The 27,295-nt window shown below is 52.3% G+C and overlaps 1 protein-coding gene across 1 annotated transcript; it reads right to left on the bottom strand.

The window, feature by feature from the left end:
• Window positions 1-844: 844 nt before the first annotated feature.
• On the bottom strand, window positions 845-19,670 carry BLK (BLK proto-oncogene, Src family tyrosine kinase). The gene is made up of 12 exons (XM_060101452.1): window positions 19,563-19,670; window positions 17,161-17,215; window positions 15,559-15,652; window positions 14,549-14,647; window positions 13,419-13,522; window positions 8,899-9,045; window positions 8,309-8,461; window positions 6,902-7,081; window positions 5,689-5,765; window positions 3,014-3,164; window positions 1,738-1,869; window positions 845-1,050 (listed from the first exon to the last, which is right to left on the bottom strand). The coding sequence occupies exons 1-12, from the start codon at window positions 19,668-19,670 to the stop codon at window positions 845-847; spliced, it is 1,506 nt and encodes a 501-aa protein (XP_059957435.1).
• Window positions 19,671-27,295: the final 7,625 nt, after the last annotated feature.

Below are 27,295 nucleotides of genomic sequence, written 5' to 3'. Positions count from 1 at the left end.
TTACCATCCCCGCCTCATCAATTTAAGCGGCTGGTCCCAGCACCACCGGAGCCCAGGGCTGCTTCGCCTCCCCGGTGCGCGCTCTGTCAGCTCCAGGCGCTTTGCAGAGCAACGGCCCTCCCACCCGCGACCCCGACTCAGACCTGGAGGCAGAGGATTTCTGAGGTGAGAGCGCCACCTGCTGGTCCTACTCAAGCTGCCCTAAAAGGCAGTGACTGTCGGGTCTGCGCCCTCGTCCTGGGGGGCTGGGGGCTTGACTTTTCATCCAGGGCCGTCCGCGAGTCCCTAGCGGCACCACTCATGCAACCACGAAGGTCATGTATGCGATGTCCAGGCTCGTCACCAGGAACGACACGGGAAAGGTCAGATCTCTCGTGACTTTATTACGGAAAAGTCCCAAAGTGCTGGAGCGCAGTATGGATCAGGTGGGAGCCCGCGGGGCTCAGGTCACCTGCGGTCGACTCCTGGCTTTTGGTGCCAGCACAGGAAGCCTCATAGGACATGATGACAAACACTTACGAGTGTGCCGGACACTATTCTGCACACCTTAGCGGGTCACCCTCGTGAAGAACATACGAGGTAGACACGACTGTGGTTCTGCCCCGTTGTGCCAATGAGAAGGCGGAGGCACAGGGAGGCTAAGTAACTCGCCCAGGGGCACACAGCCTGAGAAGGTTCATGCTGAGATCGGATCCGGAGTCCAAGCCGTGACCCACCTGCCAGGCCGCTCTACCTCTAGTTTGCTCATCTGAGAAATGGGCTTGCCGACCCCTCCCTGCCTCTCCAGCCCATCTGGGGCTGAGCAAGCCGCCGGGTGAAGAGTCCTCGTCAGTTGCACACGGGCCTAGGGCTGCAGCTCGTACTGGCCCTCGGTGGCCGTGTGGAAGTCCTCGAGCACCGACTGCAGGAACTCAAAGGTGGGCCGCTCCTCAGGCCGGCTGCGCCAGCACTCGGCGATGACGCCGCTGTACAGCTCGGGTGGGCACGAGTCTGGGCGCGGCATACGGTAGCCGCGCTCCAGGTTGCTGATGACCTCGGGGTTGCTCATCCCTGGAGGCGGAGGGGACGCGGCTGAAGGCGGCAGGGGCCCGCCAGGCACGGACCGCCACCTCCGCCCTCGCAGCCCGGCTGGTGCCACCTTTACGCATCCCACTATTTACTTTCCGTTGCTTGGAGAACAGCAGGAAACGAGGCTGTAGACGATCTCAGTGCGGGACAGTTCCTCCTGGGTGGGACCCTACCTCGCTTACCTGTGACCGCGCGGCACGCAGGCGAGCATCACTCACTGCGCAGGTACTTGGTGAACAGGCCCCACCCCTCCCAGAGGCTGCTAAGAGGTCCCAGCCCTTCGGGCCTGAGGCTGGGGGGCTGGGGGGCTGGGGGTGGACCCTCAGGATGGGGCTTTGTACCCAAGGTGCAAGACCAAGGGAGGGGCCACGGGCAAACTAGTTGGAGGAAACCTGAGTTCAGACCCCGACCTTAACTGAATTCCAGGTTTGGGGGCTCACTGACCTCTGCTGGATGAAGGGGACACAGCTCTGTTGCCAAGAGCAACGTCCAGGAAGGGGGTGGAAGCCCCGCCCCCAGAGTGGCACACTTGGGTTTCTGTTTCAACCATTGGGCTCCATTCCGACATTCAGGTGGGCAACCCCAGGCACTGGGCATGGGACATCTGACATCACAGTCATCTCAGGACAGCCCTGAGCAGCAGAGTTGCTGCAAGACGCAGCCGCCTACCTGGGTAGGGCACACGCCCGTAAGTGATGATTTCCATCAGGAGGATTCCGAATGACCACACGTCTGCTTTGATGGTGAACACCCCGAAGTGGATGGCCTCTGGGGCAGTCCACTTGATGGGGAACTTGGCCCCTGTGAGAAAGCCAAGGGCAGCTTTGTGGGGCCGTGACTGACTGCCCCTGCACGCCCCCCAACGCCCCGCTGTTCCTCCCCTCCACCCTGCCCTGCCTGGCGGGGTTAGGGCAGCTGTGCTAGACACAGATGCATCCAGGGAGTCACTCCGACCCCTAGGACACATGACCAGGAGTGTGCAGACCCTGGGGGTCCACAGCATGAAAGGACAAATACCACCCGTCACCCGCTTTGGGTCTTTGCCCAGTGGGCTTCACTGGGCAACCAGCACGTGTTTCCATCTGGGATGGGAGAGTCCTGTGGCACCTCCCATGAGTCCTGTTTACTAACAGGAACCCACGGCTTGGGAAAGTCATTTAACTTGTCCCTGCCTTAATCCTCTGCTGCAAAATGGAAATGGTGACACAGGACTCATATACCTCCTAGGGTCACAGTGAGGAAAGAATTCAAATCCTGCTGCCCATGAAGCCCACCGGATGGCTGCAGCCCTGGCTGGCATCCAGGACAGACCGCACGGCCCTGCCCTTGATCACCTGCACCTTGCCTTGGCTTTATCCCCTGAAGTTCCCTCAGGGAACGAGTCATGTCAATCCTTCTCCCGTATCAACTGATTAATATGCTGAGCTAATATTGCTCACTAACTTGCTTGATGAAATGTATTTTGATCCTTTCAAATCCTCTTGTGAAGAGGATTTTTGCCAAAGTTTTACAAAGTAAAGTAGAGTGCGTGCGGAGACCCCAATTCAGGTATTAGGTTTTGCTGCTCATACTTTAGAGCAGTGTTTTCCAAAGTGTGTTCTGTGAACCCCTGAGGGGAGGGGAGGGGAGGTTCACAGAAGTTACATGGAAAAAGCCTTTGGGATTCCAATTAGTTTGGGAGACCCGAGGTGAGGCACGAGTACACTGTTCCTTAGCTGCAGGACTTCTCAGTGCCTTTAATATGCTGCTGTGGGCTGGGAGTCTCCAAGGGAGGGCTGGATGGACTGGGCGGTGTCTCCAAACTTACTCCCTCACAGAGCTATTCCTCCTGAGGCACCTGTGCTCTACAGGACACTTCAGGGAAATGCTGGACTAGCTGGGGGCAAGGCCCGAATTGCATGACAAGAAGTCCAAAGGGACTTGGGGAGTTGGGAGGCTCGCTCACCCTCTTGGGCAGTGTACTCATTGTCGATGATCCGGGCCAAGCCAAAGTCACCGATTTTGCAGCACAAGGTCTCAGACACCAGGATGTTGGCCGCCCTCAGGTCCCGGTGGATTGAATTCATCTGCTCGATATACGCCATTCCTTCTGCAATCTGAGGGAATAGACCCCACGGTGAAGGCCAGCGCCCCTTGGGGAGAAGGAGGACTCCGGCCGCCCTCTGCATCAGAGCCAGGGGCCCCCGCCCCTGCTCACCCACCTCTCCTCTCCTTCCAAGGGTCTGCAGGGGAGGACAGTGGCAGAAGGCAGGCAGGAGAAAAGGAAGGAAGGGGCGTGAGAGGAGGGGAAGGCAGGAGGCTGGGGAGAGGGTTTCATTTCCTCAGCAAGTTCAAGCACTGGTCCTGGAGCAGGGAGCCCTGGATTGCAATCATCGCTTAAGCTCCTTGGGGGAGGGGGAATCACTGCCCTGACATGGAACGTGAGGGGAGGGGTCTCCAGGGCCCCAGGGTTGCGGTGAGCATTAGGTGAGCCCTGGCGGAGGACCTAACCCAGCAGGATCCTGACGGAACAGAGGCAGTGAAAGAAGAGAGTTGTTTCTGTCCCAGATCACCAGCATTGGGCCAGGAGGAGCTGTTTGTGCTGCTTGTGTGCCGTTTAGCCAAAGAAACTAACTCAGGGTTTATTCAATGCACTCCCAGTGGGTGGATGAAGAAACTGAGGCAGAGAATAGAAAGCCACTTTACCTCCTCAAAGCCAGCACTGGAATTGATCCCACTCCTCCTTAGGCTTTCATTACACTGGTTTATTCATTTATTCATTCATTTATATATTATATTTTCATATTTATTCCTTTGCTAAATCATTCCATCACACACGTGTTGGTATGGTGCTGTGAGGACTATAAAGCTGAATACCAAATATCTTACATCTGGACAGCATTTAGCAGTATTCATCCCATTAAAAATATGTACTATATTGTATTCATGTATGTATGTACTATATGAGCGGTATTAGAAATTAAAAAAAAAAAAAAAGGTCTAGCAGGACCCAGATCTGCTTTCAAGGAGCATCCACCAGGCACGATGCTAGGGGAGCACGTGACCAAGGTGCTCTCTGCACTTTCTTGTCCAGAAAAATTGAATAGAAGTGACCTTGACCTGGGTCGTGAACGCTGATTAGGATTCTGCCAGCTGAGAAGAGAGTCAAAGGCATCCTGGGCAGAGGGCACAGTCTGGGCAAAGGCTCCCAGATGTGACAGGACAGGGGGGAGCTGCCGTGTGGCTGCCAAGTGGGGCACATGGGCTTGTGGTTGGAGGGGAGCTTGGCATTTCATGCCTTAGAGCAGGAAAAGGAGCGCCCAGAAGGCGGTGAGTGTGCGCGCATGTGTGTGTGTGTGTGTGCGCACACGCAGTGAGGTGTTAGCATGATCAGAATGTGGCTTAGAAGCTGCTCGCCTGGAAGGTTCTGATTTTCTGGTTTCCTAACCTTCAGATTCTTGACCACACCTACTTATAAACTCAGGTGGCTTTTCACATCTTTTGCCTCTGGGTGACCCAAGATTTCCCAAAGGATTGACTAAGAGACAGCGGAGAGAGAGAGAGAAGGAAAAGAATGGGGGAAAAAAGGAGTGGGCAGGCTGATCACTGCACTGTGGTTTGAAACCGGTCACCAGCGTTAATTTTCCGAGACCACCTCCCCAGCCTGTTGGACCCGGCCTATGCTCACCTCGGTGGAGAGAAGAGGGGTGGTGACCTCAGTGCCTGCCCTGATATTAACAGCAGATAACGGTAGAGGAGGAGGGAGACGCGGGAGGGTGCCTCTCTGCAGCAGGATGTGTATGTGTGTGTGTGTGTGTATGTGTGTGTGTGTGTGTGTCTCACGGGCTGACCACAGACCAGAGCTTTTCTGCTGAGAGCTCCAGTTTTAACAGATGCACACTTGGAGCCACCAGATGTGCTTTGCTGCCGGTTAGAACCCTCAGCTAAACTCCCCGGGGAGGAAAGGTCCCTTCTCTTCCTTTTGCTCTTTACCTCACGCCGTCTGAGTCTACAGAAGGCGTTTGTGGGCACCGTCTGAGGACAGGCGAGGTCACCACAACACACGGGCCTACCGTGTGACACGGAATTCGTGGGAACTCTCTGGGTCTCCCACACCATCCTTTCCTCCCTCTCGCCCTTAGCAGTAGAACCCACCTCACTCCTTCACGGCTGCCCAGGATAAAGACTACATTTCCCAAGCTCCCTTGCAGCAGGTGTTGGCTGGTGACCGTTGGCCAGGGGGCTGGGAGAGCAAGGGTAGTGGGTGACTTTGGGGACGCGTCTCTAAAGGGAGGGAGGTGGGCTTCCCCCCTCCCCCTGCTACCCCCCCACTTCTTCTTGCTGGCTGAGGAGAACAAGATGCTAAAGTGTGAGCAGCCTCCCTGGGTTGGAAGATGACCTGCTAAGACCGGAGGGTGGAAGAAACCTGGGTCCCTGCTCTGAGGCGTGGCCCCACTGCCCACCCCAGACTGCCCACCTCTGGTGTTGACACATTTAAGCCGTGATGACTTTGGGCTCTCTGTCCTTCACAGCCCAGCCTAAATCTAATGGACACAACCTCTAACTAGTTGATCTTGTCAAGCCATGGGGACGGAAGGGAGGGTCTGGGGGCCTGGCCCGCTGCACTCGGTTCTCACAAACCTGGGCCGACATGTCGATCAGCCTCGGGAGGGACAGTCGGCTACCTTCATTTGTCTTCAGGAAATCCAGCAAGCAGCCTGAGGAAAGAGAAGTTGCAGCTGCACTTGTGCAGAGTGACCCAACCCTGGCTGGGCCGGCCTCTCAGGGTATGGGCTGCTCCCCACCTGCGGCAGGAAGTGGGTGGCACTCTGTCGGATCTCTTGTGCCCAGAGAACAAACCCACCCACAGCTGCAGGTGCCTCTGCTCTACAGAAACTCCCATCTCAGCCCTCACAGCACCCAGGAGGTGCTGATCTGCTACCAGCTGCTCGGAGGATGTTAGGTCTCAGCCAAGTTCAGGGTCATGCAGCCAGGGAACCAGAGCAGAAGCTGCTCATTCCCTGCACAACATTCTGAAGCATCTTCTTGCCCCCTTCACCGTTTGTTGGCAGAGATTCTTCCTCCGAGGACTAAGGGCACAAGAAAGCACCAGAATGGAGAGGCCCGTCTCCTGGGTTGGTGCAGGGAACAAACTCAGCTCCCCTTTGGCATCTAAGGGTCGGGGGATGCTCACCACAGGGGTGGCTACGAGGTGAGCTGGGGAGTCAGGTGCTCAGCGTGGGCCCCCTTCAAGACGACCTTTAAGGAACTGCATTAGCACAGCATGTTAGGATCTGACCAGAATCAGTGTATGGTCAGGGCCACAGAAGGGGTGAGAAGGAGCCCCCTGCCCTGGGAGAGCGTGGCCACACCATGGACCTCAGAGGCCATCTCGCCCAACCTTTCTTCTCATCCATGTTGTAAAGTACTCAAAGGGTTGTAAAACGTTCCCTGGACTAGAACCGTCTCTGGACACCCAGCCTACTGTTCTTTGGACTTTGCCTCGCCCTGTCCTCCCCAGGGGGCATCAAGCAGTGCCAGGCACAGCAGGCGCGCTCCAAAAATGCTGGTTCAAGGGCTCCTGCACCGAGGACTCTGCTCTGTAAGGACTGCTGATCTTTCTTGTTCTCTTCACCCTTCCCTCCGCCCCCCATGCACATGGAACACCCTAGATCCGAAAGATGTTGGCTAACTGACCCAGCCCATGGCTCAGTGATCTCCTGCGGAGGTCTCCTGGCCAGGCAAGCCCATGGCAGCAGATCAGCCTCAGCCCTCTCGGGCCCCCAAGCCTGGACTCCCACCCTCAAGCCTCCCTGCCTCTGTCTGAAGGATGCAGTCCCGGGCAGGGCACCACCTCTGGCCATGTACTCGGTCACGATGTAGATGGGCTCCTTGGTGACCACGGCGTAGAGACGGACCAGCCTCTCGTGCTGGAGAGTTTTCATCAGGTTGGCCTCACCCAGGAAGGCCTCCGGAGACATGCTTCCCTCCTTCAAGGTCTTGATGGCCACCTTGATGTTGTTTTTGTAATAACCTGAGCCCCAGGGACGGAGAATGAAGAGGACATTCAGAAGACCCAGAGGCTATGGGAGGTGATCCCTTAACCAAAATCGACATAAGCTTCCAGGAGCCATCCCTGTTCTATAGACGGGGCACTGAGGCTACAGCCGCCCCCGCCCCACCCCCCGGAAGTGGTCCTGGGCTGGAATGACAGCTCCTGAGAGGGGTGGATGTGCCTGCTTACCTTGCGGGATACCAGTTTGTCCCAGCCTCCCCTGCCAGACGGGAGCCCCAGGCAGTGGAGGAACTTACCCGGCCTGGGAGGGGGGCCATTTCACCTCCTTGCCCCTACACCCGGGTCTGGGGTGCATCTCTTGTCCTTCTAGTAGCCTGCCTCCTACCCCTACGTAATGAGTCTCTTCTACCACTTGATAGCTTCAGCGTGGCAGGGAGCATCACAGCCCACGACAAAAGCATAGAGAATGCAGAGGGGGCCTGGGGCCTCCTTCCCCCTTTCTGCGCCCTGTGATGTTTCCCTTATAGCGCCAGCACCTGCACCCCCCCACCCCCACCATGAGGTCCCCATCCACACTGAAGGCAGAAGGCAAGTCATGACTCAGACTTGCAACAATCCAGGTGGAGCTCCTGCCAGGGGCGCCTCAGGCATCAGTCCTGGGTGCCAGAGGATTTGGGGGCGGGGCAGCAGGATCCCACCGTGAAATCATGCCCAGAGACACGGACCTTTCCAGGGATAAGATAAAGCACCTTGTGTTCTGAGAGTGCCCACGCTGAGCAGAGCAGCGACCGTCAACTGTAATTGAAGGTGAGGCCACAGGGGTCCCGAAGTTAAGGGACTGGCTAGTCTCACAGCTGCAAGTGGTGGCTTTGGTCTGTTACCAGAGTCTTGGGGCCCCTGGTTCACCGCTCACCACGGTTAACATGCTGTTGCCACTCTATGAGTTAGCAAGGCGTTCCAGGTCACACCCAAATCAATGGCAAAGGCAGCTCTGGGCAGCAAAGATCAAAGGAGGGACTGGGCTGAGGGGGTGGGAGAGTTGGATTCTACTGCTTCACCATCATGTGCGGAACAGCTGAGGGCAAGTCACTTTAGTGTTCTGTGCCTCCATTACCTAATCTGTAAAATGGGTATATAGCCGCAGTCCCTTCCCCCTCATAAGCCTTTATGGGAAGCATGATGCCCTGTGCAAATCCTGAGACTTCTGTGCTTCAGGACGCAGGACAGGGAGAGACACATACTCACCCATCCAGACTTCGCCAAACTGCCCAGATCCAAGTTTCCTGACCAGCTTGAGAGACTGCCGGGGGATTTCCCATTCATCCTGGGCCCAGGGGTTCTGGAGAGCCAGGCTCACACAGGGTTGGGTCAGCCTCTGGCACAAACCATCCCCTTTCTCTACATTAGGAAAGAAGAGGTGAGGCTGGAGCCAGACTGGTCTCATTCTCATGGGAGCCACATCACTCCCAGCTGTGTCCCTGCCCCCTATAGCCCGCCCTACCCCACCCCTACCCGTCGTGCACACACCACACACACACACACAGCTCTCTGCATTCATTTTGCATTAAGCAAGGGATGCTGTCATTGTCTTGCTGTCTCTAAGACTGAAAATACTTGTTACTCTCCAAGCGGTCACAGCCAGTAGAGGGGATTAGGGATACAGAATGTGAATCATTATGTTGACAGTTGTCAACTCCTTAGGTCCAGCCTTGGGATAATCCTCCACCAAGATGGCACCAATAATTCACACCATCCTGAGATCTTAGTGATAGAGAGATACAAGGGCTCCTCTGGTACAAGCCCCCCAGGCCCCCTCATCAGATGCCCCCTCTTACTGGAATAATGCTGCACCAAAGCCTGCAGGGTGGGGAAGGTGTTTCGGGGGGAGATGTAATAGCCGCCTTCATCCAGGGAGCGGATCTTATAGTGCTTGATCACCTCCCCCTGGGCGGTCACATTCTTCACAGACAGAGAAAAGGCACCTGGAGGGTTAATAAAGACACATACATGAGAAGTAAGGCGTGAAGAGGGAAAACCAAGTCTGGGATTTGGGCTTCCTTTCAATACCCCGGAAAAGAGTTCCCCAAACTCTGCTCTCCAGTTTGACCACTTCCATCAAAAGTTACCTTTTCCTTCTTCTCACCCACCACCCTCCCGGAAGCCTGTCCTCTCAGCTCCATCTGACACTGTCGTTGACGTTCCCCCCCAAATCTCCCAAAACTCAGCCAGGGAATCCCAGAGCTCTGGAGCAGGCAGGATGTTATCTTAGCCATCAGGCTGTCCCCCAGCTTGGGCCCTGGGGCTTGGGGACCCTTTGCCGTGGGATGTTGAGAAATATAGAGCTGTTGGAGGGACTAAGAGACTGCCTCATTCATTCATTCATTCATTTGTTCATTCATTCCAGCTGAAAGGCTGACCCTTCCCCACATGCAATAGTAAATTACAACCCCAAGCACTCCTGTCCATGGGGGAGAACGTAACACACTCCCCGAGGGTTCTGTTCAAATCCATACACACCTCTAGGTATTCTGTCTTCTAGGTTAATGTAGCAGATGCCAAGGGTTAAGAGCAATTTAGGTGGCAAGGGTTTTCAGCTGAACAACATTCCACGAACTGGATGGTTTTTATAAAGCGCCTCTGTCCAGCTCTCTGGGCACCACACTCCTCCACTCTTATTTGGAAGCTGAGGCCCAGAAGTGGAATGTCGCTTTGCCCCAGGGCCCTCCGCGGGCCAGCGGCAGGCTTGGGGGCTCCCGTGCCCTTCCTAAGGGCGCGCCTACCGCGAGCAGTACCACCCTTCACCGCCAGGGGTCAGGCTCGGACACCTCTTGTCCTGGGTGTGGGCGCTTGATTTTGCTCTGCGGTGTTTGTCTTCAGGCGTCTTTCCTCTCCCATCAGCCCATCAGTCCATCTCAAATCCCTTCTCCCCTAACCCTTGGCCACTGCGCCTCCCTTATTGCCCCCCTGCAAAAGGATGCGGAGAAGCCTTGCGCCCCGCGGCGCGCCCTGCCTCCGCCACAGCCCGCCCCACGCGGCCGACCCCAGCCCAGCCCGCACGCGGCAAACTGTGGCCCCGACTTCCGCCCCGGGTGGGTGCAACGCGCCCCGGTATCTCAGGAACCAGAGAGTGGCTCTAGTGAGTCCATTCATCCGCGCATCACCCTAGTGAGGAAAGGAGCTGTTCTCCCCATTCCCTCCGCTGCGCCCTGCTTGCGAATCCTCTAGATCAGCCAAGGAGACTGGGCTCTCCTCCAGCAGAGCCTCGGAAGCTCTGATTTAGGGCCTCTCTCTTGTGTGGGCTCCTCCTAGGGACTGTCCCCAATATCTGTTTACAATCTGGCATTCCTTCTTCTTAAAGGGGACTTCAATCCTCGCGGTTCACAAAATCCGGATCCCCTTGTCCTGTCTCCGCGCTGCGTGTGGGCTGCGCTGGACATAGACAAGGCTGGGTTCCCAGAGATTGAGATTTCTTAACACTGTAAGGACCACCTGCCCTTGAACTGGGAAACTAGTCAGTCCTCACACAGATACCAATTAAATGAAGCTTGAGAAGCTAAGGGATGTCCTGGAGGGCTCTCGGGGCTAGAACTCGCTCCCTGGCTTCTGGGGGCAGTGTTCCTTCCCCATCTCCCATCCTCTGTCTGTGGCCTCCAGATGCTTTGGAGTTCGGTGGAGTGTGCGCATGTGTATGCAGGGATGTGCGCATGTGTATGCAGGGATGTGTATATGTGCGTGGGGTCCTGAAGCCTCAGCTCCATCTGGCCAATCCCAGCCTGGACTAGCTGGGGAGGGGGGCAAGGACAGGAGGAGACACCCGCCACCCTTAGAGACCTCTTCCTCCTTCACACTGAGGTTGGGGATGCCCTTTCCCTCCAGGGGGTCCGTTAGCAATAGGCAACAATTAAAACATCATTTCCGGGTGAAATGACGTGATGTCTGGGATTTGCTTCAAAGTAAGAGTGGTGGGTGGCGATATACACAAAACGAGATTAGCTGGGTTGATTATTGTTGAAGCTGGGTGTTGGGTACAGGGGCTCCATTATACTATTCGCTTTACTTCCGGATGCATTTGAAATATTCTACAGCAAACAAAACACATATGTCATCTCTAATGATTCCCATATTGTTTCTTGGACATAGGTGCACTGCTATTCAAATGGAGTAGTGCCAATATCCTAATATGTATGTGTATAGAATCTAACGCATCCATGGGTGCATTTCCGGAAATTCTGCACAGAGTGCCCCAACGCACCATTGCATCCCTCCACCTCCCCCACCTGATTCTGACCCTTTGAGGGGCAGTGAGCTGTGGGAGCTCCCCTGAGCCTCCAGTGGGTTGTAAGCAGCTCTCTTTGTCCAGCTTTTGCTGCTTGAGTGTTTCCACTCCCTGCAGTTCTCAAGCCATGGATGGAGTTGAAGGGTAAGCCAGCGGGCGGGGGAGGGGGTGGTGCTCCCACCAGGAAAGCCCTGTCCTTTCTCTTTGCCCCAACACAAGGGGCCAGGCTCACAGCCCAGCCACCCTCCCTCCCCTGCACCTCTGATGTCACTGCTGCTACCTCCTCTCCTGTAACGGGTCCCTCTGTGCAGCGTCCTGATAACAAAGGCTTTCTTCACCCTGCTTGGGAAACGCCCCTCCATCCACCCAGGTTAGGCCAGTTGGACACGCTTTAGAGCTTGTGAAGAGTTTTGGTGCCCCTCAGAGGATCTGGGCCCTGACGCTTGTTCACTGTTGGTCTTGAAGGAGTCACTTCTTCCCTCAGGGAGTCAGTTTTCTCATCTTTCAAATGGGGGTTTTGGCGCCGTACCTCAAAGATGGAAGACTAGTGGCAAACGTGTACCAGGAAGCATATATAACAAGGTTCGTAGCAGCACGTTCATAACAGCCCCAAACCGGAAACAACCCCAAGTCCACCAACGTTAGTGTGGAGAAATAGCAATAACTTATGGAATATTCATACACTAGATTCCGTATAGCAGTCACAGTGAACTGCTGCTACCCTCAACAACACGGGTGAGTGTGTTATGGGCTGAATTGTGCCCCCCCCGACAAATCCTTGTGCTGAAGTCCTAACCCCCAGTACATCAGAATGGGACTATCTTTGGAAATAGGGTCTTTAAAGGGGTGATTACATTAGAATGAGGTCATTGGGGTGGGCCCTGATCCAATATGACTGGTGTCCTTATAAGAAGAGGGCATGAGGACGCAGACACACACAGAAGGACGACCATGTGAGGACCCAGGGAGAAGACGGCCGCCTACAAGCCAGGGAGAGAGGCCTCAGGAACAACCAACCCTGCTGACACCTTGATCTCAGATTTCTAGCCTCCAGAACTGTGGGAAAACACATTTCTGTTGTTTAAGTCCCCCAGTTCCTGGTACTTTGCTTCAGAAGGCCTGGCAAACGAATACAGAATCTTACAGTGTTGAGTGAAATGAATAGGATGCACACAAAAACTAAAAAGTATGATTCCATTTGTATAAAGGTGAAAAACAGACAAAACATGGGTGGTAAAACTATAAGGAAAGATAAGGAAGGATTTCCATCCAAGTCAGGACGATGGTGGCTTCTCTGGCGGGTGGGGAGGTGAATCAGAAAGGGGCACCAGTGGGGCAGGGAGAGGGACTCTGGGTGTCTGGAATGTTCTCGCTCTTGTGGTCACACAGGTGTTTACTTAGCATGACTCTATGCTTATAATTATGCACTCATGTATAATTTATGCAATTTTTAGATGTGTTTTATACTTTATAGCAGAAAGAACTTTGAGGAGGAAAGACAGAGAGAAAACTAAAGACAGAGAAAGAGAAAACCCAGTGGCCTGAGGGTGGTGGCAGAAACATTCTGTTCGGTCAGTGGGTTTGAATCTATGAGTCCCCCAGATCTCAGTGATCACTGCCCCCTCCTTGTATATCACAAACTTATACTTCACAGGCTCTTGGAAGTGTCTGAGTCACAGCCTCTAGCTGAGATGATCTCTAAGGATTCTTTCAGCTCCCAAATCCTTTGATTCCAGACGTGGCCCTGCGTCACACCCCCTCTTCTGCCCCCCGCCAGCCTCAGCACCCCTGCTGACCGAGGCAGTGCGAGACCAGCCCGAGATGGGAGCAGCTCTCATGCTGGGCACACTTCCAGCGGGGCCCTGGGAGAACTGTCCATGTGTACAGCCTCACGCTCAGTTACCGGATACCCATGGGCTGTCCTGGCTGGCCTGATGTGGGAGGGACCCCCCGGGGTGGAACGCCGCCAGGTTCTCCTGCCTAGCACCCCACACGCTGGCCCCCTCCCAACTCCCAGAAGCAAGGCTGCAGGTGGGGCTCCCGGGCTGCACAGGGAGGGCAGTGGAGGCCCAGGCTTACCTTTGCTGGTTTCGCTCTCTCTAATAAGAAAGGAGCCAGCCTTATTGATTGGAGCCAGAAGCTGCCTCTCGGCATCTCTCCGGCAAATTGATCGAAAGAACCACCTGGAAAAGAAAAGCACAAAGGCAGACAGACCTCAGGGAGTGGCCACACTCCCGGGGATATTGTCACCCAAGTCCCTTCCCTCCAGAGATAAAATGTGTTCCTGTTGCCAACTTAACCCTGAGCTGAGCCCCTGACATTTTGATACATGAAATACCGCTCGGTCCCTTTCCCTGCTGTCAGCGATGGACTTGGTGTTTTCTTGAAATGAAAGGCGAGTAGTATTTGGTGCCCTTTGATAATTTTGCTCTGGGAGAATGCACCTGACACCTTCCCTCACAGCCCACCCTCCTTGGGGTTGGGTCTCTAGTGCCCCTTGAGCACAGGCTGGTCAGGGTGGATGTGCCCGCCCCACAGTGGTCCAGGGACAGGCACAGGGCCGGGCGTGCTGGGCAAGGAGCCCTCCTGGGGGCGAGCATTACTGGATGGGAACACTAGACGAGGCGGCAAACCCGTGCCCGCTCGTGAGTTTGACAGACTCTGAGCTCCTTCAGGGCCGGGGTCATGTCATAATGGGTTTTGCAACCTCCCCGGTTCTAGGCAAAGCTGGGGCTCTGGCTCTGTTTGCTCAGGGCACTAATGCTCGAGGCCCTGGCTGGTGCCGTGTGCAGGTGGGTTATGAGGATGCTGGGGCGGAGCTGTCCCCTAAGGCCCCCATCCTGTGAGTCCCCCGAGGTGCAAGCCCTGAGTCCTGTCCTGGAGGCAGGGGAGGAGGGTGGCGGATCAAGGCGGTGGGACATGGGGTCGTCTCTATCAGGTTAGCCAGGAAATGGGCAGCTCCCATTTTACAGATGGGAAGGGTGAGATGGGCTCCCTGAGTGACACCCTCAGTGTCAGACAGAGATTTAAACGTTGCTGGGACATTAGACAAGCCTTTCCCAGCGGCACCAAGTTCCCACCCCTCTCCTGCCCCCTCTGTGCCGGGTTCACACCTTGCCCTGCTCTTTAGCTACTTTCTGGCTCTGCCTTGCACAGACTAGAAGCAGCCAGCACACGCCTCCACTCTGAAGGGCCACCTGTCCACTTACTTTTCCACTTCCAGGGTCTCTATTCGGGTCACAAAGTTGCTGGGCACGTAGCCTTCTCTTCCTGTGATGAGAGACTTGGCCAACCACCAGTCTCCAGCTCTAGGTGGGAAAGAAAAATAAAACAGGTAGCGGCTCCCACAGGCCTCTCTGGGCAGCTCACAGCCCACAGCATCTCACCCCTGGGAGGCAGAGGATTGGAGAGGCAGGGGGTCGGGCAGAGGGAGGGAACTGGGGCCAGTGGCTCAGTGATGCGGGGTGTCCAGGTCATTCCAACTCGCCAGCATCCGATGGGCCCAAGATGCTCCTGGTCCAGGGAAGGAAAGGGAACAACGCAGCCTCCAGGGGAGATTTGTCTCCACAGCCTGATCCGCCCAAGAGGGCCCCAGTCCTCTGGTGAGCCGCCTTCCTCTCAATTAATGGGACACATTTAGGGTTGGGGGAGTGAGTTTAGACTGGACGGGAAAGACAGACACAAGGAGGGCTGCGGAGGAGAGGACCAACTGGAGGCCACAGATGGTCAAAAGGTCGGGGCCTTCACACTTTATCACAGAACATCAAGAAATAAAGGAGCCCTCAGGCTCCACAGGACAAGCCCGACGTGCGAGAGAGTCGCTGTAGAGCAATTTCTGAGAAGAAACCCTGGATAAACTAAAGCTGAATTCACGGGTAGGGTCTCCTGCAAGATCTTGTCTGGCAAGGGAGACAAATCTGAACACAACAGACGCCAGCCCAGAGCTGTGACGGAGCAGCCAGGCGAGCGCTGTGGGCATCAGGAGGGCTTCATGGAGGAGGTGACGTTAAAGGTGGGTTTTGAAGGAAGAGCAGGATTTTGACAGCAGAGCAGGAGGTAGTGAATATGAACCCCTACTACTGAGTGACTGGGCTGGGCTGGGGGGCAGGGCACTGGAGAAGGTATTCTGGAGGCAGCTGTGCAGGGCGGTGGGTTGGAGGAAAGGTAGGTGGGCGGGGGTGGGGTCCTGCAGTCACAGGGACGGTGTCGGGACACTTACTCCTTCAGGATCTGCAGCTTCTCCCCCTTTAGCATCTGCAGGTCCCGGTCGTTCACGGCTTTGTAGTCATACAGGGCCACCACGAAGTGTTCCTCTAGGGTGAACAGGGAAGAGATGGTCACTGCTTGGGTTGCTAGAGAGATGGTAGGGGCTGGAAACATCCCGAAGATCTAGGGAGATGGGCTGTGTGGAGCTGAGGGCCGCAGACCCACGTCTGGGAACCATCCCTTATCACTTCGGAGGCCGTGACCCTCCCCTCTCTTCCCCTCCTCCCCCTGCCCTCCCTGCCTCTGTTCCAAGGGGAGTCGTGGTCTTGGAACACAGCAGCTGTAACTTTGGCCTGTAACGGTACCCAGGGCCCTGTCACAGCGCTCTGGCTGGCAGTACCCAGACGAGCTGCCGGTCCCTGGAACGGAGCGGGCTCCGGAGCTTGGCTTATCGTCTTTCCAATGACCACTGCTTTTCTGCACAGCTCTGGGGAGCGAAGACCCCCCCCCCGAAAAAGGCCACAGGGAGACCACTTAGCGTCCCCAGAAGTAGATGACTCAGCTTTGTCACCAGAGTGTGGCTGTTCACCTCCCCTCGGCGGGAAGAGGGGCTGGAATAGATGACAGGGGCCTCCTCCGGTTCTGAGACTCAAGGTCTTGTGCCAAAGGCAGCTGGTTTTACTTCCTTCTCCTGAGCTTCCTTCCTGGAGATGCGAAGCCCCGGCGGGAAGTAAGGATCGCCCCTAATGGTCATTAACCGTGATACTCAGCAGATAAGAAACACCAGGCACCAGGCGAGGCCACTAACTGGGTTCCAGCTCTTGACTGACAGACTCGGAGCTCCTGGGAGGGGGGGCCGCATCGTAATTAGTTTTGCATCCTCCGCAGTCCTGGGGCGGAGCCGGGCTCCGGGTTGTTTGTTCAGTGCAGTCGTGCGAGGGCTCTAATGCCGGAGGCCTCCCCGTGCTGGATGCAGGTGGGTTATGAGGATGCTCGGGCAGAGCTCTCCCGGAAGCCCCATCCTGTGAGCCCCCTGCCCCGGCCTGAACCCCCGAGGTCATTCATTATGTCAGAGGACCGAGGTCATTCATTATGTCACCTCCACAGTCCGGCCCATCAGAGTGGCAGTGGAGACCAGGGGTGGTTAGAAGGCCGGCAGGGGCCCTTTGAAAGTGGGCTGGGAAACTAGACATGGGAAACTCCATCTGGAACAGAGCAAGGGCTGGGACGCAGAGCCATCGGCCTTCGCCCTTGGAGGTTGGCAGCTAGAATTTTTGAAAGCCTGGGTTTGACGATGCTGTTTGTATTTGCTGTAACTCTTCTGGTGCTCGTTCGTAGTTTGTAAAGTTTTTAAAAAACAACAACAAAAAAGCCCACCCAGGCTCAGGTACACTAAATGAGCTGGTGCTTGGCTCCTGGAGGGACACCCCCCAAGGGCAGGTGAAGCCTAGGGCACCTCACTCAGCCTCCCCCCAGGCCTCCTCCTCTCCGACCCTCGAGGGCCCGTCTTCCCCAGGAAGCTGCTCGCACCTCGGCCCCTGTTCCAACTGCACGAAGCCGGGGCCCGGAGGATGTGGCCAGGGGAGCCTCAGCTGCCGAAGCAGCCCCTGCTTACCTTGGTCCGGGTGCGTGGTGTCAGGAGGGGGCGGAGCCAGGTGGTTAAACACGACCTAGAGCGGAAATGCATGTGCTCTGTGTTAGGTCACGGCCCCGAGGCCTGGGCAGGGCAGGAGGGGTGAAGCTGCTGGGTGCCAGCCGGAGGGTCTGGGGGAGCCTCTCTGCTGGCCCAGGAGGCTGCACAGGTGAATTCTACACGTGCTGCCTGAAGCCCCAGGTACCAGTGCCACGTCCCACGAGCCGGGACCGCCTGCCCAGCCACACACGCGGCTGGAGGAGGGGCACGTGGGGATGACCCAACTTCGTAAGAGGCCGCTGTGGAATTGTGGGAGGAAGCCGTGTCACCCGGGTTAAAATCCTGGTTCTTCTTTAAAAGAGAAATTGCAAAAGAGTATTTGCTCTCAAGGGAAATTATTTTAAAAGCATATTTCCCTCAAACGCAACAGATGTATTCCCAGGTATGTGCCCTGTAGAGAAACCTTGGCACCGGAAGGCTCCCAGAAAAACAATTAAAAAAATAAAAATCGCTGAAATGTGGAAATCACCCTTGGACCAAAGAGAGACGAATAGACAAACTGGAGCGAGTCATGCAATGAAACCCGGGGCGAGTTCGTGGCGACAACCCCAGGCATCCCCGTGGATAAAACCCACAAATGTAATGGAGATCCAAAACCCATGTCTCGGACGAATACGTGCTGTCTGATTCAAATGATTTAAAGTTCACAACGGGTAAAATCAAACTGAAGAGTGTTTAGAAACAGGTACATATGTGATCACACCGAAAAAGCGAAGCTAAGGAATGATTCAACACTCTCAGGATAGTGGGGCCTGGGGTGGTGAGGATACACTGGGGGCAGCAGACAGTCTCACCCAGTCACCTTCTACTTCTGAAGATGACGCAGCTATGCTGGCTCTTCATTCTGTTCTTTGTTCAGCTTGACATATGCGTTCCAAATTTTTTTTTTTTTTGGCCACGCAGCATGTGGGATTCCCCCACCAGGGATCAAACCTATGCCCCCTGCTTTGGGAGCATGGAGTCTTAACCCCTGGGGCCACCAGGGAAGTCCCCAAATATTCTTTTTGTATTCCATATATACTGAACACAATTTTGAAGTAGCATTTTGCAAAATGGCATATATAGCCTGGTTCTATTGACAATATAAACATGTAATATAAATAACCCACGGAAAAGGGGTCTGGAGGCAGGAGCTCTGAAGTGCTAACTCCAGGTATCATTGGGCAGTGGAATAATGAGTATTTACAATTTTTTTCCATAATGAATAGATATGATGTGACTTTTAAAAAAGTTTAAAACCTTCTAGGCTCTACTACTTATTCACATGTAACGAACACAGTCGAAGTCAGCGTTTTCCCAGTCGATCATTCATTCATTCAACAAACATTTCATTGCTACCTGCCAAGCCCTGCACTAAACTGGGACACGGATAGATAAGATTTCTCTAAGAAACAGGATTGGCAATCCCCCCCTCCCCTCCCCCATCAGGTCACTGTCAGAATAAAGCAATGGCCAGTCGAATGTGCTGGTGAGGGTTGGGGGACCCAGGCATGATTCCCAACTGCCCCAAACCAAAAGGGGGTTGGTGGCTGGGCGGGGGAGACACGAACATCATCATCTAAAAGTGCCTCTTTGGGAATGCTACCGTCAAAGGGTGCCAACCGCTTTGTGAACAGACCAGAACTGCATGACCGACTCCATGAGAACTTGAGGGCCTGCTGCAGAGGAGAGGGCCCCTCCAGTCCTAGGCTGCCTTATCCCAGGACAGCAAGCTGCTTGGAATGCCAGCAGCAGTGCCATGAAAGGGACAATGACCATCAGGAGCTTCTGGGCAGGGGGTGGGGGCAGCAGATGTTGCTAAATGCCTCAGACACCCCCTCGCCCCACCCTTTCTTCAAGTTGACATTTTTGATTTCCTTTCCTCTTCAAGGCTGCCCATGTGCATTGAAAACTGGCTAAGAATTACCAGGATTCCTCTTCAAGGCTGCCCATGTGCATTGAAAACTGGCTAAGAATTACCAGGAGCCCCCTAGGCCCAGTCCTGTGCCTTGCACACCTGCATATGGTCACGTCTCCATCAGAAAGGCATTCTTACTGTACCCATTTTACAGATGCGGTCACTGAGGCACAGAGGAGTTAAGTAACCTACCTGGAAGCACACCGCTCATAGATTTAAGCTCGGCAATCTGGCTGCTAAGCTTGGTACTATGCCACCACTGCAACATGGGTCGTGGTGGCAGTGGGAGGGGCCTACTTGTTGGTGCCCCGCATTGTCTAGAGATGGCGCTGGTGCTGGCTGGAGACGAGCAGCAGCCCCCGAGCCACGCGGGGGAGCTCCGTGCGCCCCTCTCCCACCCCTCCCGCCGCGCACAGCAGTCACTCACCAGGGGCGGCAGTGGTGGGGCCTCTTTGCCCTGGGTGCCGGCCTTCACGGGGCTCCACCTGCCCTTCCCCTTCTCCTTGGCCTGCCTTTTGCTGCTCACCACACCCATCCTGTCGGAGAACACACAGCAGATTGGCGACGTGAGTAGGTTTTCAGAGCCTCTGTGCACAAGAGCGTCCCCAAACCCCTTCCGGTTGCCGATTAGAAAGGTGGGGAAGCAGGGGGGAAGTGAAGGTCAAAGTCAGGACATGGGGTCAGAAGGGGCTTGGGTGGGCTAAGCTGGCCTCCATCTTTTTTCCCAGAGCAGGAGGAAGTGGCCCAGAGAGGAGAGACTCCTGGGTTTAGGACACAGAGATGGTCTGGCCTGAGGAAACTGCCAGAAACCGCCAGGGTGGATCCCAGGCCCCTGGGGGTAGGAGCCTTGCCGTCTAGAAAGAGGCTGACCAACGTGTCTGGTGGTCTGGGTTTCAGTCTTCACTTGGGAAAGTCACATTGCCTCTCTTGGCCCATGTTAGAACATTCTGAAGATCTTTCCAGCTCAGATTTTCAGGTGAGATGCTGTAATTTAGGTCACAAAGATAGTACAGGCATCTAATGCCAACTTTTCAACAATATCGGGGAATCTTCTTGAGAGGTGAGTGAAATACGATCAAGATTTTTCTTGGGTAAAGAATCTCCAAATGACAGATGTGGGAAAGACCCCGGGGACCACGGCCAAGAGCACCGCCACTTCACCACCACCCCCATTCCAGGGCCAGCTGTTCAAGGAGAGCTTACGCTTGACCAAGAACTTCACGTATCTTGTATCATCCTTTCACGTCTCTAAAATAAGCGCAAGTAGGAGGTCTGAGATGTTAAGCAGCTGGTTCCTGGTCAAAGAATTAAGCAATGCAGAGGCAACTGTGGACCCCTGGCTGACACTAGACCACTACACTTACCCACATTTTGGATAACGGATTATGGGGTTGTACTAGGAAGGGCAGCTGAATTTTATCAGGTGACTATTTAATATCTATTTATATGATAATTTTCTTCTTTAATTTGTTGATGTAATGAATTATGTTGATCAATTTTCTGCTACTGAAACATCTTTGCATTCTGGAATAAAAGCTATTTGGTTACAGTGCCTTAGTCTTTTTGATACACGGATGGATCCTATTTGCTAATATTTTATTTTGAATGAAAATCTATATTCCTGAACATGATTAGTCTATAAGGAATTAACATTAAGATGACTCTGGCTTCATAACATACCGGGGATCTCTTTGTCTTTCTTCCTATGATCTTGAATCGTTTAATAACGTCGGGGTTTATCTGTTCTTTAAAGACTACATGGAACTCAGCTGGTAAGTTATCTGTTCCTGGGGCCCTTTTAAATAGTAGATCTCTAAATAAATTTCCAGTTTCTTCCACAGGAATTTGTTGCCATTTTTCCTCCTTCTTGCACCACTTTGATAATTTATATGATTTATAGGACATCTTTGATTTCCTCTCCATCTCCAATTTACCATGAAGTTTTACATCGTATTGTTTTGTAATTATTTTCATCTCTTCTCTTTCTTGATTATGACTTATTTGTTGTTCCCAATATAAATTAAATGTACTTCCAATAATTACAATTTTTAATTGGATAACATTATCTGAAGCTTTCTATGACCAAATAAAGTCTTAGCCTAGCTTTAAAATAATGAAAAAGGAGTAAAATCAAACCAGCATGAAAGTGGAATAGGAATAGACGTATCATCAGTGACGCATAATAATAAGAATGCAAACAGATTCCAGTACATATGGAAACTGCACATATGAAAACAGTGGCATTTTAATTCAGTGGAGAACTGAGGGTTTATTTTAATAAAAGGTATTGGGGAAATAGCTATCTACCTAGAACAAAATACAATTGGATGCCAATCTCACACCATATTAAAAAAATAAATTCCAGGTGTATTGAAAAAATATATTAAAAATTAAAAAATTTTAATTGGAAGAAAATTTAGGAGACCATACATATGACCCAGAGCTTGGAGATAACAATTGACAAAGATGGAATAGCTAGAAGCTGAGAGAGGACATAAAGACATATTCATAACAAAAGGACAGATTCATAAATGTTAAAGGTACTACACAGTAAAAGAAACCATCATGAAGATAAGCAATAGATTGGGGAAAAGATTTGCAAAGCATATGGCAAACAAATGTCCGCTTATTCACAGAGGTCATGAAATTTGGCAAGAAGTATGGGTTTAGCATATAATCTACTCAATAGAAAAATGAGTAAAAATTATAAATAGACAATCCATCCAACACAAATCAAAATCACTAAAAAGGCATGTGAAAAATGTTGAAATTACTTACCAACTGGAAAATGCAAATCAAAGTAACAAGAATGTTGCATCAATAAGATTGGGAAATATATAAGAGGAATGGTAATACCAATTGTTGACGGTAAAGAAAAGGAAAATTGTGTTTTCTTACATTTCTGGTACAAAAGTATTTATTATTGTTATTTCATCTGTTGTTTCCCACTCCATTTCTAAGATGAAACCTCTGTGAGTTCTGGGATCTTTGCATTATACATTGTTAATCCACATTGCTAAAACAGTGCCTGGCACAGAGTAAGTGCTTAATAAATATTGAACAAATAAAATATGAAATATTGCCAAACTTGTAGAAAGCAATCTCTCAAGTTCTATTAAAATGAAAAACTACACATACCTTTGGATTTACAATCCCACTTCCAAGAATCTCACTGCTAGTAAGACATCCTTATATAGGAATATATGAGATACAAACACGTTTATTGCCGCAATAGTTGTAGCAACAAAAAACAAAAGAAACTTTGTAACTGCTCACCAACTGGGGAATTGTTGAGTAAATCTGCACTTTAAAAGTCTCTAAAATATTATGCATCTATCAAAAAGAACATGTTAGATCTTTACCAGCGAGGCTAAGAGGAATGGCTACAACATATAGTTAGGTGAGAAAAGCAGGATGTGAAGAAGTGAGGCTGTCCCATATTCGGAAAAACCAAAGAATGAGACAAGAAATCCCTACGTAGGCACATGCACATGTTTTTATATTACATGGAAATAGGTTTCGGAGGGTAAACACGAAGGTGTTTACTTTGGTGATTGGTGGTCAGGAGGTAGGGACAGCAGGGGAGGCAGAGACAGAAAGGGAGGAAGCCCGCCACACCCAACAGAAAAAAAGGCAAATTTAAAAAAGTGCGTGTGTGGGCGTTAATGCAAAGCAGGACTCCAAAAAGATGTTTCCTAAAGTGTTAATATTGTTTATCTCAAGTAATGAGACCTCGTGTGACTTTTACCTTCTTTCTTATGATTTTATATATTCCTTGAATCCTTTAACAGGAAGCATAATCTTATTGGTACAAGCAGAAAGTGAAAAGAGATGTGAATGACTTGCCGGGGACCAGAGGGGGCGTAAGGCCTGGACCCGGGTCAGCCCCAGCTCTGGAGAACGGCTGCCTGGGCCTCAGGCCTTTCCTCCCTCTCCCAGCCTCCTGGCGCAATGAAGCGTCAGAGGGCAGCAGCTTCTAGACTTTTCCCGACTTGGACACCTGCTTCTGCACCTGCCCGGATGACCAACCCTATCTGGTCAACCATACTGCCACCAGTTTTAAACTTCCTGGGCAGACCTTTATGTCCACTTAAATAGCAGAACTGAACATCTACATGACTTGACAGGAAGTAAAATTCCTCAGATTAAATCACCACTACTTACACTTCCTCGTCCTTTGACTCCTTAGCAGTGTGTATGCAGATGCTTTTCCAGGGGTTTTATAAACACATCGGTTCTCTAGGGTCCCTCCACCCCAGAGGCTCTGACTGGAGCCTGAGTTACCCAGAAAGCCATGTGACAAGCAGAGCTGTGTCCCCGTGCTCGGGCTGCCACCCCGCTGTGATATGTTGGCAGTTTCAGGCTGGGTGGAGCCAGGAAACAAACGCAGCGTCCACGCAGAAGCCCAAGGCAACACGTGCGGCTGCCTGGGTGTTCAGGGGGCTTTGTTGCACTTAAAGGGCACTGGCCTCCTCCCAGCGGTGAAGGATGGATGGGAGGATGTGAGTTGTGTGTGTGTGTATGTGTGAGAGAGAGAGTGCACACACGTGCACCTGCGTGTGTCTGTGAGTGCATGACAGAGCAAGCATGTGAATGCACCTGTGTGTGTGCTTGTGTGTGTGTGTGTGTGTGTGTAGTGCAGGGGGTAGGGGTTAGAAAGAGGAGGGGATGTTGGGGGAGGCGACCTCTGCTTGTTTATTTGAAATGAATTAGATGCCCCTGCCCACCTTGACCAGAGCAGGGAGATCAATGTAGGCCCCAGGGGAGACGCTTAAACCCTGAAGCACAGCCTCAGCCTGGCAGGGGAAGTGGCAGAGGCGGTAACTAAAAATAGAGAAACTGGAAACCCTTTATTCACAGTGGCCAGCATTCCTCAGGTTGAAAGCACTTGACATATATCATTCATTCAATATTCATGTAGCATCATCCATAGGGTGGTTACAATTACAGTAAGTCTCCTACACACGATCGAGTTCCTTTCCGACAGGGCTGTCGTAAGTCCGAAACAGCCTAGGTACCCAACTAACACAGTCGGCTATACAGTACTGTACTGTAATAGGTATACAATGCTTTTCACACAAATAATACATAAAAAGCAAACACAAAAAATAAACATTTTAAGTCTTACAGTACAGTACCTTGAAAAGTACAGTAGTACAGTACGACAGCTGGCATACAGGGGCACGTTCGCATCTTTGAAAGTTCGCATCTTGACGGTTTGTATGTAGGGGACTTACTGTATTCTCATTTCACAGCTGAGGATGGAGTGGCAAGGTGGCTTGTTAAGGTCACACTGAAGGTGACAGAGCCGGGTGCTGGAGGGGGTTCTCAGCCCCCACGCTGCCCCCGACCTCCCTGCCCAAAGCAGGTACATGGGTGCCCTGCCTGGGGCTCCATCCCCTGGGCCCACAGCTCAGGCTCAGACACACAGTCCTCTCCTCTGTGGAGGCTGCACCTGCCTCCAAAGCCCTCCTGCCGGGAGGAAAAACCTCCAGGGAGCTTCTGGACGGGGAGGTCTGGAATTCCAGGCAGAACCTCGTACAGCCGTCTCCCACCTCCCTGGTTCTGGGGGGAGTGGGGGGTCCAAGCACGCTGGGCTCAAAAGCAAGCCACGAATTGACTGCGTGAACCCGGGCAAATCACCTCATCACCTAGGCTCAGTCTGTGACCTATAAAATTGGGAAATATGAAACTACTCCTCGTTTTCATACATAAAGACTTCCTGAGGGCTTCCCTGGTGGCTCAATGGTTGAGAGTCCGCCTGCTGATGCAGGGGACACGGGTTCGTGCCCCGGTCCGGGAAGATCCCACATGCCGCGGAGCGGCTGGGCCCGGGAGCCATGGCCGCTGAGCCTGCGCGTCCGGAGCCTGTGCTCCGCAACGGGAGAGGCCACAGCAGTGAGAGGCCCGCGTACCGCAAAAAAAAAAAAAGACTTCCTGAGAAAACATACTCAGAGGTGAATGCCGAAAAAAGCCAAACAATGGACTTTCTTGTTGGGGGGTAAAGGGGCAGTTCTGTTTCTGTGGAAATTAAACCAGGTTTCAGCGTACTTTTCTGCTTGCAATGCCCTGTGGGTGCGCTTCCTTCATCCTGATCCTGGCTTTATGGAATGCCATATTTTTAGCATGTTTTTAAACAAAAACTAATAACGTGTCAATTATGTCTTGCCTACTTGGCAAATCTTTGTCTATTTTTAGCCTTTCACAGATGTCTTTTAATTATGCACTTACCCATGATTACAGGCGTAATTCCAATGACTACTTGTGTAAAATTAGGGGGCAAATGCACCAAAACATTAAAACAGTTGTGCAAACACTATTACCCAGATGAAAATGGTTGTCCTGCCAAGACTGAGCTGTCGGCAGGCGGGCGGCAGTTCATTCACCAGCTGACGTGCTCAAGTCCGAATTCAACACATGGAAAATGTTTGGGGATGTTGACCCATAATGCACAACTACAAAGGTTTTATAGAGTTCAAGGACCAACAGCCTGTACCTGAATCACATGGTTGTCATGCGGACCAAACAAGATGAGGGGCAGAAAGGAACGAGAACAGAGAGGGTGCTAAATCAATTCTTACTAGAGGATGAACTGGGTGACAGAGGAGAGCTTCATGGTGCCCTAAGCTGCCACTGGGGTCCTTTGGGATTTCCTAACCTTTCCTTTGGGGGTGAGAGCCTGCGTGGTGGTGGAGATGGTAGGTGGGGGACAGAGTCCACCAAGGATGGCGGGCTGTCGTGTGGCCCCGGGAAGTGTTGACGGCTCTGAGTCCGTCCACCTGAACTGGCTGCTCCAGAAGCAGGTTATTAGAGAAGCAGGAGGATGATGTGGTGGGAAAAATCTTCTGCATGAAATCAACCCTGGAATGCACATGGTTGCATGACAGAAAAATCAGTTTGACTCTGGTTTACTTTTTTTCATTTAATTTTTTAAAATTGAGGTATAGTTAATTTACAGTGTTGTGACTCTGGTTTATTCTTTTAAATAGCAGGTACTGTCATGTGTTAAGCGGTCCCCCTGTGCCAGATACTGAGCCAGATGCCCCATGAACACTGTCCTGTTAGAGAGAGACCATGGAGCACCGTTGACAAGAATGCTGAGGTCTGAATCCTGGTTTCGCTCCTTTTGACCTGTGTGTCCTTGGGTAACTTGCTTAACATTTCTGTCTCTTAGTCTCCAGATGGTAACAGTTCCTGCTCCCAGAGTGTGGTAAGGATTAGATTAGTTATGACATGCTACTGGCACATCTTAGAACAGTGCCTGGCTCATAGTGTTTAATAAGTATTTTACTATTATTCCACATATACAAATAATCAACAATAATATTTCCTTTAGTAACTGTGAGACAGCCAGTGCTATCTTCTTTCTACAGATGAGATGGACTTGAGACTTGAAGCCACGTCAAGCTAGTGAGCTGCGGAGCCAGCCTTACACCCACCTCTGACTGGTTCCTAAGTCTGGGATCTGGAAACACTGCCATGTTATTAGTCGAAAGCTCTACCCTCTGACTTAACCTGCCAGACATGGGTGGGCAGCTTCAGGTTGGAACAGGTAAGCCTACGTGCAGACCCAGGGCCCATCCTGGGCGCTGGGCGTTGTGATGAGACGCCAGCCTCTCACTAGCGATTTCTTTCTGCCCTCGTGGAACATTTGCCTACTTCCAAGCATTCCAAGGCCTGCCCCCCCACCACCACGAATCCACTAGTGCAATGCCCATTTCCTAGATGAGAAGAGTACAGTGATGGGCCTATGACTCTGAACTAAAGAAGAGGCCAAAGAGCTTGAATTGAAACTTATTTTTTGAGTCTCAAGTTCAGGATAACTCAGTTTGAACGAGGCTACATCGCCTGTGCCCGTATCGCTCCCCTGACAGATGATCATGAAACAGCTGCAGTGTTGGCTCTTAGAAACTATATTCTTGTGTTCATTCAGTCACTGTCAGCCGTGTACTGTGTCAGACACAGCAAAGACACAGAGGTGAAACAAGGAAGGCATCCGTTCTCAGGGGACGATAAGAGGTGAGACATACACTCAAGTCACAGCAATCAGGGTAGGCAGGTGACATACAGAAGAGAGGTCTTGTGAGCTCAGCAAGAAGAAATCACTTCCACCTGGAAGAAAACACTAGGTAGTCCTTAACGGATGGCTCAGATATCACT

The sequence above is a fragment of the Mesoplodon densirostris genome, chromosome 6 (genome assembly GCF_025265405.1).
Source record: "Mesoplodon densirostris isolate mMesDen1 chromosome 6, mMesDen1 primary haplotype, whole genome shotgun sequence".
Lineage (NCBI taxonomy): Eukaryota > Metazoa > Chordata > Mammalia > Artiodactyla > Ziphiidae > Mesoplodon > Mesoplodon densirostris.
This window is presented reverse-complemented; position numbering and strand designations above follow the sequence as displayed.